The sequence below is a fragment of the Corvus hawaiiensis genome, chromosome 1 (genome assembly GCF_020740725.1).
Source record: "Corvus hawaiiensis isolate bCorHaw1 chromosome 1, bCorHaw1.pri.cur, whole genome shotgun sequence".
In the NCBI taxonomy this organism is placed as follows: Eukaryota; Metazoa; Chordata; class Aves; order Passeriformes; family Corvidae; genus Corvus; species Corvus hawaiiensis.
In genome coordinates, this window is record NC_063213.1 from 47383939 (window position 1) to 47401610 (window position 17672).

Consider the following 17672-nt stretch of genomic DNA (forward strand, 5'->3'; position numbering starts at 1 on the left):
GAAACGATACTGCAAGGCTGCTTTGAACCTGTGCAATTTAAAGGTTTGCAGACAACCTGGGATGGTACTTTTTGAAAAGAAAAGTATTCCTGTTTTACATATTATCATGTGTTTACATTAGCTTTAATTGATGTAGAATGATAAGGCTCTTAGTAGCAGATGACAAGTAGAGATAAGTGCTGTTTATTGTCTTATGGTTTAATAGCTCTAGGTAATAATATTTGATACTCATGTATTCTTAATTCTTCAAAATGCACCTGGTGAGGTCATTTGCAGAGATACTCTTGGCCTACTTTTGCAGTTGTTGACTTTATAGAAAAGAATTAGGCCAATACTTAACACTTGTGAAAATTACTGTCCTAAATTTATTTGGATTTGCCTCAGCCTCACACCTTTGAGTTGTCTTTTTGGAGTAGACTGAAGTAAGTAGCACTGTGTACTCCAGAGACATGTGGGAGTAAATGCATTCTGAGGCCATCCTGTGGCATGGAAAAGAGCAAGTTGTAATGAATCTGAAGCAGTTGGATCATAAAGACTTTAAAAATCATTTGTAGTTGCAATCTTCCCTTTGTTAGCATAACACTACTTTTTATGCTTTCTTTAAAGTTGTAATTGCTCTTATACCTGGTGGCCTTAATTTCCACGGGTAATGTAAAATATCATTTACCTTAGAGAGAAGCCCAGTCACTGCTGCTGAAAGCCAGTCAAGTTGGGATGCAGGATCAGTGTTTTCTCACTTTCCTGAAAGAAAAGTGAGTTATTGTTGAAGGGCAGCCTGAGTTTTCTTTTTTCTTTTCTAAACTTGAAGAGAATTTTTAAAAAGGAGCACAGACTTGTTGCTGGAATATGCAGCAGTTTTTACAGAGGACATGAGGGATCATTATTCACATACACTTTTTCATGTTCAAATCTGGAAGTCTCAAGAAGTTAAATTACTGGGAAACACCAGTAGAATAAAGCACTTTGGAGAGAGGATACATTTTTCACTCGTGTATTCTTCAGGACTGGTAAGAAAAGCCTTTCCTTCAGCCCATGCAGTAATTAATTTGAAGGAATAAAGGAAAATTTAAAAGCCCAACTTCAGAAGTAGACTGACAAAATACTTCAGGTGCACTCTGCCAGATTTACCTCACCTGTCTCCTGCTCGATGTTCAAGGACCTCTTGTTAGGTAGTGAGTCATCTTCAGCTCATTTGAATTCTGGAAACGTGCCCATCTCCCTCTTTTTGATTCCAGAAGGACAAATGACATTGCCCTAGGAGATCTTAAGTACTTTCTTAGGTGGCGTAAGTCTGTGCCTCTCTGACGTCAATGTTAGCAAGTAGAGCAGTGCAGTAAAAGTGGATTCTTGTTGTCAGTCAGGTAAAGGTGAAGACCTAACATCAGCCCCTGGATAAGACTAGTCAGGACTAGCATTATTCTGGTGTTATGGACTCAATGCTTTGAGCGCTGGATGCAGTCCTGGAGTATATTTTATCCAAAAGGGATTCAGTTCCCATGTTCCAAGACTGCCCTGCAGTGCAAACCTAGTTATTACAGGAGATCTGGAGAGGAAGTAGCCCTCTGCTCTGTCCTAAAACATTAATGTAGCCAAACCTTTAGTTAATTTAGACTCCACACCAGAAACGTGATGATAGAAATATTCCTATAATGATATGGCTTCTCTCTGTGTTGAAGTCCAAGAGACCTCTAGGATTTTTTTGACTTACTTGACATTTCCAGGACATCACAACTATTGTGCTGTGTGTTCAAACAGGCAAAGGGCATCGTGTATCTTAAACCTAGTGTGTCTAGGAGATATACCCACAAAGTACTGATGGCAGTAATTTTCAGTGCATTTTGCTGCAAATTAGAGCCTGTTTCTTGCCATGAACTCTGCCAATCTCTGCCAAAATGCCAGATAGTCACCAATGAAAGCTGAAGGTGCTCATTCTGAACACAGAGCAGGGAAGGTAACAGGATTTTATCTGAGCAAAGTGTGTCCCAAAGTAAAGCACTTGCTGTCTGGTTTCAAGGTGGTATTTGAACAATGAGTTTGCAGGAAGAGTGTTTCTGTTCCTGTTGAGAGTGTTTGACCTCTGCTTGTTAATACAGATGTTACCATTAAACTGCTTTGCTAAATGGAGCTTGCAAGTAAGGAAGAAAGTTAATCCTTTTTATTTACTCCATAGTTAAAAACCTGAGATGCTTCTAACCTGCTTTAAAAAAAAAAAAAAATCTAAGTCTGCTTAGAGTATTAGTTCTTAATGAAATGCCACACAAATTTGTCTTCCAGACAGAAAGTGACCATACCTTCTCCAAAATGCACTACTCCTAATCTCAGTCATAATTTCAGTTTAAGGTCCATCTGTTGGGCCCAAATCACACAGACCTTGCCATCACATTGCTGTTCTGGGTTTTTTGGCCTTCATTGTGCTCACTGTCTTTGTAGCTCTCTGCTGGTTCTTGGAATATTTACCAAGCTGACTCACCTTCACTCCTGGAAGAACCCCAGGAGAGTTCCTTTCTCACCTCTCTTGTGGAGGCTGTATCACAGATTTGCTCTGGAGGTAACAGAGTGTTTTTGACTAGGTAAAGTAAATGCCATAAAGAGAGATTGTGTTTCAGGTGAAAAGAGGGCATGTTGATTGAAATGTTACAGCAAACTATATTGCCAGAAAGCACTGTAGATTGGAAAAGGTCTCTGTTCAAAAGCTGGATGCTTCAAATTACAGCAGCAAGGAGAGGGGTTTTCTGCTGCAGAGTGTTGTCTTCATCTTAAATATAGCACCTGGTTTTAAGTTTGTGTTCTGTCTCTGTCTGTGGATTTTGATGTGGGTTTTTTGGGTTTGTTTTGGGGTTTTTTTTGTTTGTTTTTGTTTCGTTTTTTTGTTGTTGTTGTTGTTGTTTGGGGGTTTTTTTAAGGAAAATGAATTCTTAAAACGCACAAAATGTTTTACTAGGGATCTGAAATTACTGGTTCTCTCAGAATAGTATTTAAGCGTCTTCAAGAAAGAATGAGTGACAAACGTCAATAATCAGTGATCCCAGCTCAGGACTGTTCACAGTGCAAGCAAGGGCATTGTGAAGTAGTGCCTCCCTGTTCTGGCAATGAAATCTCTCTTCTCTCTGTGGAAACTTCCTTACCTTCCTCAGTGGTTGTTCTTGGACTCTTCATAATTGTGAATTCTTTGCTTGAGACAATAAAATTTGAAGTGATACACAATGCAGCCACCTCAAGTTTTGGAAAGCATCACCCTTTTCTAATGTCCTCTATGTGTTGTTTTGTTGGGGTTTTTTTTAAGTATGCGGTTACCATGACAACTTTTACCCATGCTGGAAATCCCTTACTGGGAGTTCCTGGCATGGCTTTTATTTGCATGTGCTGCAAGGAGCACTGTTATTAAACAGACTGTTAATTATTCTTCCAGTCACTCACTGAGACAACTGATGTGACTGTTGTTAGAGCTTTCTGATTCCAGGTGAAAGTGGTCATGCACAGCTCTATGCAGCTAACTTTTCATGCTCACTACTTTTAGGTATTACTCTTTCACGTACAGTTTCCTTTTTCCTTATAACCTGAAGGCATGCTTACTTGTTTAAATTATCAAGGAACAGAGAAAAAGAGACATATTTTTGATTACATCATCATTTTTGGAGACATTTTATTAGATATTTTCTTGTCACTTTCAGTCTATTTTGGGCTGTTTCATATAGATAGTTATTGTTTTCTTTGTGTGTCTTTATTAATTTTTAAAATTAATTTAAATCTGTAAAAAGATGCTTGATACTGTACTTTGTCCTCTGAATAAATAGCAACAATTATAATGTTTTTAGGCTCCAAAATTAATGTCATTCCTGTTTGAGACTTGCAAATTTATCTTAAAGTGATTGTTGAATTTATTTCTTATAAAATACAGTAATGTGCTCAGCTTGTGTTACCAAAGGTTTTATTATGATTCATGCTAGAGCATGGCAACAAGAGACAGCATCTGATAACTTGGCTTTTTGTTTTTCTTTTCCCTTTTAGGAGTGTCCTTGGGATACAGATCATGCCACTGGACTGCATTTGGGTAAAGAATGAGTTCAGTGTTTCTCTGAGGAGTCTTCCAACACATTTTCCAAATTACCTTTTAATGGTGTTCTAAGTGAGCTTATGTGAAACAAATAGTATTGGATCATGAGTGAAGAAAAAAACTTTGGCGCATCCCAGAAAATGTTGTCTCCTTCAAGAAGTACTAGCAGCTGCTCCTCCAAGCAGGGAAGTCGACAGGTACTTCTTTCACCAAACTGAAAGGATTGCTGAGATTGGCTGTTACTTTTTTTCTTGAATACCTGCAAATCTCTTAAATCCTGTTTTCTTGTTGCTTACTTGTTTTATTTCATCACTTCTTTGCTTTCTTCACTTTTTTTTTTTTTGTTGGTAGCAGCATCTTGTTTTGAGTCAAATGCATTACACACACTACTGAATAGCAGGCATGTGTAAAACTGGAATGCTAACAGTGCATTTTGATTTCCATCTTATTGTGTGTATGGTGTCTTCATAGTGAGATGGAGCTGCTGTAGCATCTTGTTCTCAGTGGTTTGATCCTGAAATCCCAAATCTTTTCTGTTAGGCACTACTTTTGTGGTAGAATATTGTGTAACTGCGCTGTTTATTTCAAGTTTCCAAGGAAAGGTGTGCATGCATGTGTGAAAGATAATTCATTTTTCATAAACCTGACACAGGGCTTCTTTGAATGCCCATGTGTGCTGGTTGTTGCTGCAGAACTGTAGATAGGAAAATGAGTATTCATGTAACATGCTGCATCTGGGTGCCAAATGTAAAGGTTGCTTTGTTTTCTGCAGAGATTATGCTCATCTTTAAACCTCTCAGTTTCAAAAGATGTGTCTACAAGTGTTTGCACCTGACAGGTGAGGCTGCTGAAGACAGCTTTGTTTGTGGGCAAGAAATGCTCACCTGCAGCTACACTGAGAATTAAACTTACATATGCTCAATCCATATTTGCAAAGTCATGAGCAAAGTGCTCGACATAAACTTTTATCTGTACAAGTGCTGGCTTAGTGGAGCTCTTGAAGCTGCCTCAGGCTGAGAATTTAATTGGAATTGAGCATCCCAATCCCCCAAAAGCTTTGGAGTCCTCAGCTGTGTTTTGAAACAGCACCTGCTCTTCTAGGACTTCTGGCCCTGTTCATACAGTTGGCAAGGCAGACAAATGTCTGAACAATTTATGCCTTTTAAAGTGCTGTGCTTGTGAGAAATGCTGTGCATTTCCAGTATAGTGAACAGTGAAGTCCTTGCTCTCAGGATGTCTTTTTTGTTTTCCTGACACATTATCTTTTATATCCTCCGTATGAGATTACCTTTGAAAAGTGTAATTTAAAAGACTTTTTAAAAGGCATTGTCTGTTCAACAGTTCATGTCTATAATGTGTTATCATGTAGTATTTAAATAATAAGATTTACATGAGTATGACTAAATCCACTGGTGTGTAACACAGCCGATAAAAGGAACCATACTTATGCCATTTTTTTGCCCTTTCCATCTGTATGTTAGTTTAAATGACAGTACTTTAGGTGATCTATTAACAAAACAGCAACAATCTAAAGTTGTATGAAACTGTTAAAAGTCCCCTAATCAAAAAAGGACCACATGTGCAATAACCTTCAGGAGCTTTTTGTTTGGATTTGTTTGGGTGTTTGTTTGAAAATCCTGGTAGAATAGTGAAATGTAATGCTGTTACTGCTACTTTTTTATTAATAGTATCCTGAAAGTTTAAATTATGTTGCTGGGTACTGTGCAGGTTTGGGAGTGACACGCTATGATTTTGGTATTCTTCTCTTCATATTCCAGCTCCATGGAGGGCTTCTTATTCCTCCTTCAAACACTTGCAGCTCTCGCGCTTGTGGCTTGTGGGTTAGCGACAGAGCTGCCTGACAGATGCTTTTCTCTGTGCTGCTGCTCTGACACAGCACTTCTTTGAATCTGATTAAGTAGAAAGAAATTCTGAAAATTGTAGGGGGAAGGTGAGTTGGAGCAGGGGGAAGCTTGCCCAAAAAATAGCAGGATCTGCATTTTGAGTCTCTCTTGGTTTCCTAGACACAGACTCTTATTGCTGGTGTATGCCACACCAAAGAAGTGACCTGAGGTTGGGATGTGGAAGCACAGTAGTGCCAGGCTGCTGTGTCTGCTAAAGTTACTTACATGTTGGTGTGCTGTTTGTGTGGGGCATGACTCCTGTGATGCAGAAGATGAGCCACTGTGCTAGAAAGGAGTTGACTTAAGCAGGGCTGCAGGACTTTGAGGGATCTACTCCTTGCTTTGCTACATTTGGTGCCCGTTTCCTGCCCGATGTAATACATTTGCTGCGTGAACTGAACAGGTTAACAGTTAATCCTCTTCCACTAAGTTCACCTGCACTTTGAAACTGTATGAAAAGTTGGAGTCTACTGCCACTTCCCACCTCTTTGCTTTTCTCTGCCCCTCTCCTTCAGTTATGGAAAGGAATCTCTTCCACAGAGACACAACTCAAATTCAGTTTTGTGAGGAAAGAAAACCAGTGTTATCTTCCTTAAATTTAAATTGATTTGTGATCAAAAGAAGGTATGTTGTGCTAGTTATTTTTAAATCTGTTAACTAACTTTTAAAGTAGATCCACTAGGGAAAAGCTTTGTGACAGGAGAACCATTTTAAAAAACCTTATGTTCCATAAAAGAAAATTAAATAATTTCTGACAATTTTATGAACCGTAGCAAATGACTTAGTTGCAGCTGATGCCAACCCTTATCCTCCACAAAGCAGGTTTCTATTTTTGGCACTTTAAAATATTTGGTACAACTGCCTGCATTTTGCACTGGAAGAAAGTCTGGCACTGTCATCTGTTTTGTTCAGGGAGCTGCAACTGCAAGCATCGGTCTGAGAGCCATTCAGAATCGTTACTTCATACTTTCCCCTGAAATAATTTGCCTTAAGGAGCTGTATGGTGCAGAGTATTGCAGAAAATGAGGAGGCTTTTATTTTATCAAACAAAGAAAATTAATACATTTACCTAATGATCTACTTATCTCTGAAGACTGAAGTCTGTGGGTTTTTTTCCTCAGCCATAGACCAGGTATGGGCCAAGGAGTGTGTACAGGGGGATTTTTCAGTGCTGATCTGAAATGAGCACCTCTGGACCTGAGAAAAGTAAAGATTTTGTTCCTCCCTTAGCCTCAAGTGAAATTTCTTCCTGGGCAGCAAATGCACTGTTGATCGTTTTGTGCAGATTTTGGCCCATAATGATGCAAAATCTTTTGTAGTACTGTAATCTTAAAACACAACCAATTTAGACATCAGATGTATGCTAGAATTGTTAATGCCATTCATCTGGGAGTTTTGGGCATTTGGGGGGTGGGGGGGATGTCATTGGTTTTTTTTTTTCAAGTTAGTGCCATGTTTTGGGCTATCTCTTTCAGTTCCCTATTGTGGGATAAGAATCAGCAAAAGGGAGTGTAATCTGAATGCTTTCAGGAAGTCCTATATCTCCAATTTGCTCCTCTGCTATTTCAGAGGGATGGGTAGAGAAGATAATTGACCAGCCTGACTCATTTGCCTTCATTTTAGAGAGTAAGCAGTTTTCTTTCACTTCTGCAGCTGCTCCCAGGAATAGCCAGCTGATGCTTTTTCCTCATTCAGTGAGGTGTCAAATCTCTCACAAAACGAAAAACCTGATCAAGATCTGTAGGGTCTGGGTTGACCAATGGATCCAAAGCAGTCAGTGTTTTTGAAAAATGTGTTTGTTCAGGTGGGGAAGGTTGGATTCTTTTGGAAGGGTGTATATGGAAGAGGACCAGTTTCTGTTATTGCATCATGGCACCTTGCATGTATCCAGCAGGCCCCCAAACTGTTAATTCTGTGAGCTTTTAAGAAGATCCATTTCTAATTCAACTAAGCTACCTTTATGTACAGCTGACAATTGAAGTGTGAGGTTCCCAGGGTAGAGAGATATGTAGCAGACTTGCCTTCTACCTGAGATTTGGCAGGCCGTCAAGACTGCTTGAGGGGAAGCAGTGCTCCCACTTCACCTGTTCTTCCCATTTTCACACTTTTTTATTTGAGAAGGCACATTGTAGGCCACCTTGCTGACCTGAAGAACTGTGATAAATGTGACTTTCCTGCAGGAATGTGAGAGACACCTTGTGTCTGGACTGCAGGAGAGGTCCAGGCAAAACTGGAATTGTAATGCAGGGAAGGTTGTATTCTGTATTTAAAAGTTTGATCAAAACTATTAACAGTCTTTATATTCCAGATGGGTGTAATGGTTGAGCTATTTCACAGCTGATTCCTTTCTCTTCACCTCATATACCCAATAGCATGGGTCTGTCTCATTTCAGGAGTCCCTTTCTTTCTAAGCTGATCCTTATAGAAAGATGAGGCTCCGTGGTGACTCAATGCAGCCTTTTTGAGTACTTAAAGGGGCATATAGAAAAGAGAATGAATATTTACACAGTGATAGGACAGGAGGGAATGGTCATAAACTGAAAGAAAGGAGATTTAGATTAGCTGTTAGGAGATTTTTTACTGTGAAAGTTGTGAGACAACTGGAGCAGGTTGCTCAGAGAACTTTTGGATGCCCCACCTCTGGAAGTGTTCAGTGCCAGGTTCGATGGGGCTCTAAGCAGCCTGGTCTAGTGGAAGGTGTCCCTGCCTGTGGCAGAGGGGTTGAAACTTAGATGATCTTGTAGGGTCCCTTCCAACCTGAGATAATCTATGATACTGTGAATCTTCCTTGATTGAGATCAAATTTCTGCTTGTCTCTCTGCAAGGTTCTTCTGGCTAATTTCAAGAAGAAAGAAACAAGACCATAAACACAACATTTTTCATAATCTCGCAGCTGTTCCTGTTAGTTCTTAATTAGAATTCTATAACAAAATATGTTCCCTTGTAAAAATTTTGATTAGGACAACTGCACTTTTGACTTGTGTTGAGGTAGTACAACATCATTGGATGGTCTGTAAGGTGTTGATTGCCAGGAGCTGCTCAGCCCCACATTTCTACTGCTTGTAGCCTGTTGTGTGGTAAGTGTTGGGAGACTAAACTCAAAACAGGAAAGCAGAGCAGCTTTCCAGTTTCTTGTATTAAATGAAGCACAAGGAAAATAACAGAGATATAATGGAGTGCCACCGATAGTGTGGTGGAATTAATAGATGCCTTTTCAAGATGGTTTGCTTGTAATGCCTTATTACACAAGTAATGAGCATATTACCTGATGTAATTTTTTTCTGGGTTTATAGAGGTGACGTTTAAGCATTCTGAAGATGGATAAATGAGGACAGCTAGCACACTTGCTGATTTTTTTTGTGTAATTTTGTTTCACTTTTCAAGGTTTTTTTTAGCCAGTCAAGTTCTTTTTGGGAATACTTCCCTATGTATCTTACAGGGAGCACCATGAGTACTTACCTACCTGGAATAGTTCTCTTTTCCCTAAAGTGTTTCACACGTGTCCTTTTTGTTATTATACTCTGTGTATTAAAGTATTCTTTATCTTTTTGAAATATAAAGGGATGGTACTAGCACATACCATTTCCTGTCAGTTATTTATAATTCTACATCTGCCAAATCCTGGCAATAAATAATTCATGAGATCTCTGAAATCTTGAAACACATGTGACATTGTCATTTGTAGTTGTTCCATAAATAAAAACTGTAAAAATACTGTGAGATTTAGTCTCTTCTCTGTTATATTGCTGCAGGGTCTTTCATTTAAGAGTTCCTGGTGGCAAAAGATTCTCTTTTAATTGGAGTTGTATCTGATGAAGGGTGACTTCTATTTTTCTTATAGTTTCCATTCATGTCATGTTCCTCATAGTACTTGAGTTACTTCCCTCACTTTTTGATTTGTTTTTAGTTTAGTTTGATTTAATTTATTTTATTATTTTTACTTTAGGGAGGCTGCAGTTTGTACCAAACAAAACCTTGAGTTACTGAGTATGGGCAAAAGAGTTTTATAGAAAAAAGGTCTTCATTTTCAGTGTCTCATTTTTTGCTTCATAACCTACAAAACCTATCCTTTTAACATGGGCTGTTTCTGTCTCTGATGACAGAAGGTTTTCTGCTAAATTGTGACTGTTTGCTGTGGTTATGCACTGTGTGTATGTACATGCAGGAGAAGATACATATAAAATTCTGGCAAGCACATAAATTCAATGAAGGATGTTGTCATAAAAATTGTGTTTTGTTTAGTGATGTTGTTTCTATCAAAATTAAAAAGAACCATATCTCTCTGATGATATGTAACGAAGTGTACAGATGGATCCTTGGTTATATTTCAACATCAATTGGGTTTTGTCTTTTTTTCTTATAGCCTTCTTCTTCTTGAATCTCTCTTTACAATTCAGTTCTTTGGAAGAAATAAGATCTACATTTGGATTTTCTGTTTAAGCAGGACAGCTGGGAAATTGTAGAAGGACTCCGTGGAGCAATGAATTGTACCCAGGAGCCACAGAAGCAGGAGGGCTGCTTGCTGAAAAAGAGGAAATGGCCTCTGAAAGGCTGGCACAAGGTAGGAAAGGAATGTGTATCTGAAAGCTTTATGCCACGTGAGTGGGACTTACTTGGTGTGGTTTTGTGACAAAAGGGTTACAAAAAAGCAGAGAAAGTGTTCTCTGAAAAAAAGAAATGGAAGTGGGGAGGATGTGGTTTTGCCTTTTTTCTGTTTGTGGCCTTTTTTGTGTGTTTTGTCTGTTTTTAATTCTCTGCATTTCTGGTTACAGAGATACTTCTTTTTGGACAGAGGGATTTTGAAGTATTCTAAGTGCCGAGCTGATGTAAGTGATCAGAAACCCTCTAAGGCCATTTTATATAGTAACACCACTCTTTTATCCAAAATAACAATAATTCCCTACTGTTGGCAATGAGAAATAGAGTTTCAGCAGTTCTAAACAGTCGGTTGAGAGGGGAAGAAACGCTGATTTCAGAAGGTAATATTTATCCTTTTGCTTTCGTCTGGGGTGATTGTGTTTTTACTTTTTACATTTTTGCAGATAGAGAGAGGAAAACTTCATGGCTGTATTGATGTTGGACTTTCTGTCATGTCTGTAAAGAAATCAACAAAATGTATAGATTTGGATACAGAAGAGCAGATATACCACCTGAAGGTAGGCCTTCAAGGTTGTTACAACCCTGCTCCCAGACTAATAACATTAATTGTGTAGGGTGGAGCCTTTTTTTTTTTTTTTTTGATGGCAAGATGTTTGTTAGTTACACTAATAATTTTTAGTTTCAGCAGATTAGTTTACACTTAATAACTTGAGAGGTCTTATTGTACTGTTTTAGGGCCCAGAATCAGTAACCCTGTTCTGAACAGAAACCTCAAAGATGCCTCATGTTTAGCTGCGCTTTTTTCACTTCTTACACAAGTGCTTTTATTTTCAGTAGTTGTATCTTCGTCCTTGTCTTATCTATAGGAAGTATTTTCCATGGTCAAGTATGGAGATTTATACTTGTGAAATAAATTGTTTTAAAGTACATCACCAAAATCAAATTTCTATTTGTAATTAGTTAAACACTGACCTAGCTTTACCAATGGCAATTAATAAATGACAAATTATATGTGTGGGGCTTTATTCAAATTGTAGGGGGGTTTTTTTATCTATAAGTTGTTCTAGTATTGTGTTCTGCATTGGAAGGCATAACTACTAACTGTAGTTTCTCTTTTTCCTGACTTTATCTTGTGATTAATTTTCTGTCATGCCTAAGCCCTTACAGTGTGCATTTTGGTAGGAGCATCCTTAGAAAAACTTTCCTGATACTTTGCCAGTAAAGGTCAGCCAGGCTAGCTGTCTAATGAGCACAAAATACCACAAATTCTTTGTTAGTTATTTCGAATATGAATGTTATCAACCCTGAAATTTTGTGTAGGTGAAGTCTCAGGAGCTGTTTGATGAATGGGTAGCAAAACTTCGCCATCACAGGATGTACCGTCAGAATGAAATCTCCATGTTTCCTCATGACGCCAATAATATTTTCTTCCCTATGTCTACTACTACGGACTCTGTCCCTGGTTTCTGTGATTCTACTCCAGGTAGAAAGGTAATAGTTTTTATTTATAAATAATGAGCTTTCATAAAGAATTAAATTAGTCTAATTTGTGTTCATTAAATAAAGAGCATAATGGAAGTTTGTGGTGGCACTTAAGTTATGTTCTAAAATGTCAAGAGGAAAATTATTTATTGATTTACACCCAAGCAGTTTCCTTTATGATGCTATTAAATTTTATGTAGTAGTTTTTCATTATTTAATCTAGTAAATTGTATTTTCACAGTGAATTTCAAAACTGTATATTGAGTTAGAATCCTCATAAATTTTTGGGACATATATCAGTATTTTTCTGATATGTGCTGGTGAATATTAGTCACAGAAGAGTACTCAGCTAGGTATTTTCTTTTCCCTTTAGCATTTTGTTGTATATGCTTTAGCTAATAAACCCTTTCCCCTTTTACATGAATGAAGCTGACTACTTAACTAAGGAGTATATAGGAGTTATACAAAAAGCCATCAACTGGGACCACTATTTATATTTTTAACTGAGGCAAAAGCATTATTCATATCAGTCCAAGGGCTGTGCTGTAGGTGGATATGGGGTCTAGATGGGTCCAGTCAGCAGTGTACTTCTCTTTTGGTAAAATCTGTGAATTGGTTTCACAAATGACCTGACAAATGCTCAGTCCACCCCCATAAATGGCCTCTTTGCAGTTTCATGGACGAGGGTGTTGGTTCTGTGCCTGAACACAGCCTCTGTGCCTTCAGCTGTCTGTACATTGACTGGCTGACCTTCAGCCAAAGAAGGTCTTCTGCTCCAATGTAGAATCACTGGTCGCTTTTGAGAATCAAAAAAAAAATGTTCTGTGTTACTACAGTTGAAATGTAGTAACTGTTTCTGTCAGCTCCAGAATGACTCCTAAGCAGCCCTGCCCTCCTTGTTCTCCTTCTAACTAAGGCTTTCTTTTCCCTCGTGTAATTACTTTATGATCTGAGTAGGCTTGTTCCCCAATACCTGCAGTTCATCACTTTATCCTGTAACTGAGTATGAGTTTTAGCACACACACAGATGTGTCTGAACAGCTTTTTGCTCATGGTCAAGAGGGAGGGGACGTGTGCAAGCGGGCAGCTGAAAGAACAATAACTCACCCTGCGGTAACAAGGCCATTCTGCAGAGAGTTGTCTGCACGCATTCCTTGTGCCAGCAGCTCCGTGGCTCTGACAGCCTGCTCTCCTCAGGCACTGTCTGCAAGGGAATGGCAAAGCTCCTGTGGCCATTTCGTTATTTTCTCCTGAAAGACAGCAGGGATAGAAGTGGGGAAGGATATCAAGGGCAGAAGAGGAACATTGCAAAGTCCATGATATATTTATGCTGGTGCCCTCAAAAAACCCCGAAAGACCCAAACCGAACAAACCTATGTGACCAGCATATCTTAAAATCTATGCTTACTGTGAGGAAACTAACCATTTCTTCTTTGGCATGAAAGACTTTAATTCAGACTATTAGTGCAGATTTGCACTGCAAAGAAGCCCTACTTATTTTCATGTGAAAAATAGAAGGGGATAGTTCTTAAGCTGCAGTTAATCACCTTAGCTGTGCTCAAGCTGAATGGAAGTCTGCCAATTTACACCAGCCTTAGCTTGGTGTTAGTTGATATCACTCCAGCACTTAGGTTATTTTGAGAAATATATATTGAGTGAACTTCAGGTTTCATTTTATTTGCTTTTAGCAACACCTGGTCAGTTTTCACATCTTTTTTTATTGTGGTTGAGAGACAGGTGTCTGTATATGCACATGTTTATGTGGAATCCTTGGATTCTAAAGCTTAGCCATACTGATCCAAAGCAAAACTCTGAAAACTGGAGCTACACAAGCTCTCTCTTGTCAATTCTTGGCAATCCCTAATTCCTTCTTTCCTCATGCTCATGTCACTTGTATATGAGTTCTGGAAAAGTTGGTTACGTGAGGCCGATTTCTGAAGAGATAAATATGGAATTGGTTCAGAAAATGCCAATACAATTGCCCATCGTTAAATTCAGTTTACTTGTGCTTTTAAAGATGCTGAGATTATTATCTGGATATATATGTGTGTGTGTATATATATATATGTCTAAATAGATGACTAAAGCTTGTACAGCTTTATGTAGGAATAAGCCAGCTAAGCTGAGTTGATTAATTTAAAAACAAGTGTGCTCATTGATGCTTACTGCTATTGCATACTGACACAATACTGAATGACATCACATGGATAGTGCATTTCATTTTATTCTGAAGCTCAGGTTGGTGGTCATGTTGTAAATTTAAAAAGGCCTACTAAGAAAGCTGCAACTGACTGAGATGTAGATGAAATTTCTTATTAATAGATTTAAAATTAGTACTACTGGAGTTCTGATGTAAGGTGAGCAGGAGGTAACAAAGTTTGTAAATTGTATGCTTCAGAGAAGAGCCAAACAATTTAGTCACCTTTTCTCATAATCAGTAAAATGACTGTGTAATGGCACTAAGATGAAACAGTTTAAAACTGATTTTTAACAAGATGTTGACAACGCATGTGATTTGTGCATCTTCCTGACCTGGGTATTATTGAAAATGAAAGGTTTAGTAAGGTGTAAAAATAACTAACTATAACTAACATAATAGTATTGAATGGCTACTATTTGTAGTTACATGAGAGAAGAAAACAGCATTATAGGCTACAATCAACTGGTAACAATACTGGTAGAAATTTCTTCCCACTGGAAGCTATTTAATTGTACTGCTCAATTAGCTCTTATGCAGAATTTCCAGCATCTCTTGAAGCATCTGATGATGGGCACTGCTGAAATTGAGCTAAGTTTGAAAATGTTTACTGAGGTGTTGTCAAAGGGTAGTCTTTACCCAGATGAGGTGTATGGTCATCCCTGTATTAAGGCCTGTTGAGCCAAATCCATGCTGAAGTCACTCAACCTTGTGTAAAATTTTAAATGACATCTAGTATATCTTGCTTTTACACTGAAAAATAGCTTTAACAAATGTATGTATTACATCTAAGTTACTTTTGGGGCTTCTTGGGGGAGTGTGGAGGAGGAACAGAATGTCCGAATTTGGTCCCTTCAGATATGGTACTTTAATTGTTTTAAGTTGACTTAATTTATGCAGAATGTTGCCCTTCCTCAAAATTTAGTTTTCAGCAAATTTTCATGGTCCCTTGAGTGTTTCTACTGCTTGTGGACAGCAGTTATGTTAGATATCCTGGCATTATGCTCAATGACTATATACCTAGTCTAGATCATACACCTTGTTTCCCCTGCATGTAATTGATGCCTTCAGTCCTTGTCCATGACCATGGTCCTCAACTGTTGGTTGTTGGAATTTGTGCATACAACATTAAAATATTGTGTGTTAATAATTCATTTGTTCTTCTTTGGAACAGGCAGGCAGCTTGACCAAACAGAATTCAGTGTCAACTGGAGGTAATTTGTCATTTTCTTTTTCGAGTAACGAGTCCAGGATTTCATCTTGGCTACAGTCTTCTGAAGACATGGAAAAATGCTCAAGAGGTAATGATATTTGAAGAAAGCTGAAAGTAGCCTAATATTTCCCCTAGTTTCTCATAACAATGAGAGTATTATACACTAAGTAGTCATTATGGTTAGAATTTTCTCTGAAACTGGAGGAAGGAGAGAGGTGGTGGTTGATTAAGTGGTTACTGACTTGTTTGCAAAAGAACTGGTGATTTTGGATGTGGGGGTATCAATTGTGGGTAGCTCTTCAAGGAACCAGTACATTTCAGTACATTTTCTTTTATATAGGAACATCACATGCAGTAGTAAGATTTGAACATCCTTAGGCTGGAAAAAGGGAAGCATCCAAAACCTAGTAATTTGAAAAGCACTAAGTCTTTGTACTTCAAAGTCACCTTCTGCTTTCATGCTTTCCTAAGAGCATGAAGATCTTTCTCATGTTGGCAGTGTCTGTGTGATATTTATTTGTTAAGTTTCTACCTACCAGTGAGCTTCTTCTCTAATACAGAGGAGCCTCATCTCTAGGTCTGAATGCGCAATTCAGTGTTGATGCCTGTGGCATTGTTACCCTCACCAGGAGGAGCTCTGACAAATCTCAAACTGCAGAAATTATCACATTATTCTCATTATTTCTGCAGCCAACTAGGAAAAGATATCATGATCATTATGCACACCATATAGGTGCATTTCAGTATTTTGAATTTGAACTCGAATATAGGATACAATCTCTTTATCTACCAGTCTAATGCTTTTAGTCAATGAATAACTTAAGCTAGCTGCAATCAAAATAGGACTAACCTACAAAGACAGAAAACTGTCAGTGTGTCTGTTACTGTAGGGCAACTGAAAATATTCTCTTGTTCCAAACAGACCTCTCCAACTGTCACACATATTTACTGGAAATGAACCAGCTGTTACAGAGCATGGATGTTCTTCACAGGACATATTCAGCGCCTGCTATAAATGCTATGCAGGTTTGTTGTTTAAAAACAAAACCAAAAAGCATTTTCCCTTACAATTCCAAAAAATAACCCCAAATCTTAAAGAATCGAGGTATTTCTTAGCTCTGTTAGGTTTATGGCAGTCTCTGTTGTTTTTGTCCTGTGTGTTGTTAAAAGGTTGGACCTTTTGAAAGCCCAAAGAAGGAAAAGAGAGCACATAGGAGGTGGCGATCCAGGGTTGTTGGGAAAGAGGCTAAAGGAATGTTACAGGTAACTTCAGTCCTTTCAGAGCCCATCTTCCTCCAAACCTTAGTTATTGATCACTTCTTGGCATGACCAGTTAAGGAAATACAAATCCTTTCTAAGTAGTGTCCTGTGTTACTCATTTTAAGTGGTAATATATCAGACAAAACACAAATGTGTTGTCATTGATCTCTGCAATAGAACCTGTCCTGTTACCTTCAGGACACTGGCCATGTTTTTTACCCCTGTTTTCAGTCTGTCTCTAATTTTTTTATTTTTAATCAGAACAGATTACTGCAAATTCCCTAGCTAGTTTAGTGCACATTTGCATCCAGAGGCCATGTGATTAGATATTTATAAGTGGGGGAAAATAATATAGCATGTTACCTTTGTCAATGGGCTTGCTTCTCTGAGTTTTGGCAATCTCCCATTATGGGATCTTGGGCCAAGTTATATCTCTGGTTTCATTTGCCAGGTGTCATCCATTCGAATCTTACTGATAATTGATAGTAATTTTTTTCATTTTTGGTGTCTGCAACATGTAATCCAGGTGGGTACAATAAAACAAAATTTTCTTTACAGTTAATAAAAACATCACAAATTACTGTCTACTTACAGGTGCCTTCAGTATTTTCTGCCCCTATGAGACTGCATGCTTCCAATCCAAACTTATCTACAATAGATTTTGTAGAGGAGAAAAATTACTCTGATGGCTCTGAAACATCATCAGAGTTTACTAAAATGCAAGAAGACTTGTTTCACATTGCACATAAAGGTAAATGAAATTGTCTTTCATAAATGGCTTCATATCATCCCAGTTTAGATAATGATATGACTTCTGCAAATGCTTCTTCTTTAATGTTTAGAAAAAGCAGAAAACACCCTTCCTTTAATTTCCTTGAGGAATTGCAAGTGTTGAGATCTTGAGTCATTTGAAAAAGGGGGCTTAATCACCACTTTTTAGGGTTTTTATTTAATAGAGAACTA

General features: G+C 38.2%; 1 protein-coding gene across 5 annotated transcripts in view; it reads left to right on the plus strand.

The window, feature by feature from the left end:
* OSBPL3 (oxysterol binding protein like 3) overlaps positions 1-17672 on the plus strand; it is an 85989-nt gene that overhangs the window by 36527 nt on the left and 31790 nt on the right. For 3 of the 5 annotated variants that reach the window (XM_048303203.1, XM_048303230.1, XM_048303212.1), the window contains exons 3-11: positions 4009-4251; positions 10400-10519; positions 10731-10784; positions 11001-11114; positions 11878-12048; positions 15411-15537; positions 16372-16475; positions 16620-16712; positions 17304-17460. In XM_048303203.1, coding sequence (XP_048159160.1) covers positions 4159-4251; positions 10400-10519; positions 10731-10784; positions 11001-11114; positions 11878-12048; positions 15411-15537; positions 16372-16475; positions 16620-16712; positions 17304-17460 — 1033 coding nt within the window. In that variant the 5' untranslated portion in view covers positions 4009-4158. The remainder of the gene's footprint in view (positions 1-4008; positions 4252-10399; positions 10520-10730; positions 10785-11000; positions 11115-11877; positions 12049-15410; positions 15538-16371; positions 16476-16619; positions 16713-17303; positions 17461-17672) is intronic. The other 2 variants (XM_048303222.1, XM_048303240.1) reach the window with 1 other exon arrangement.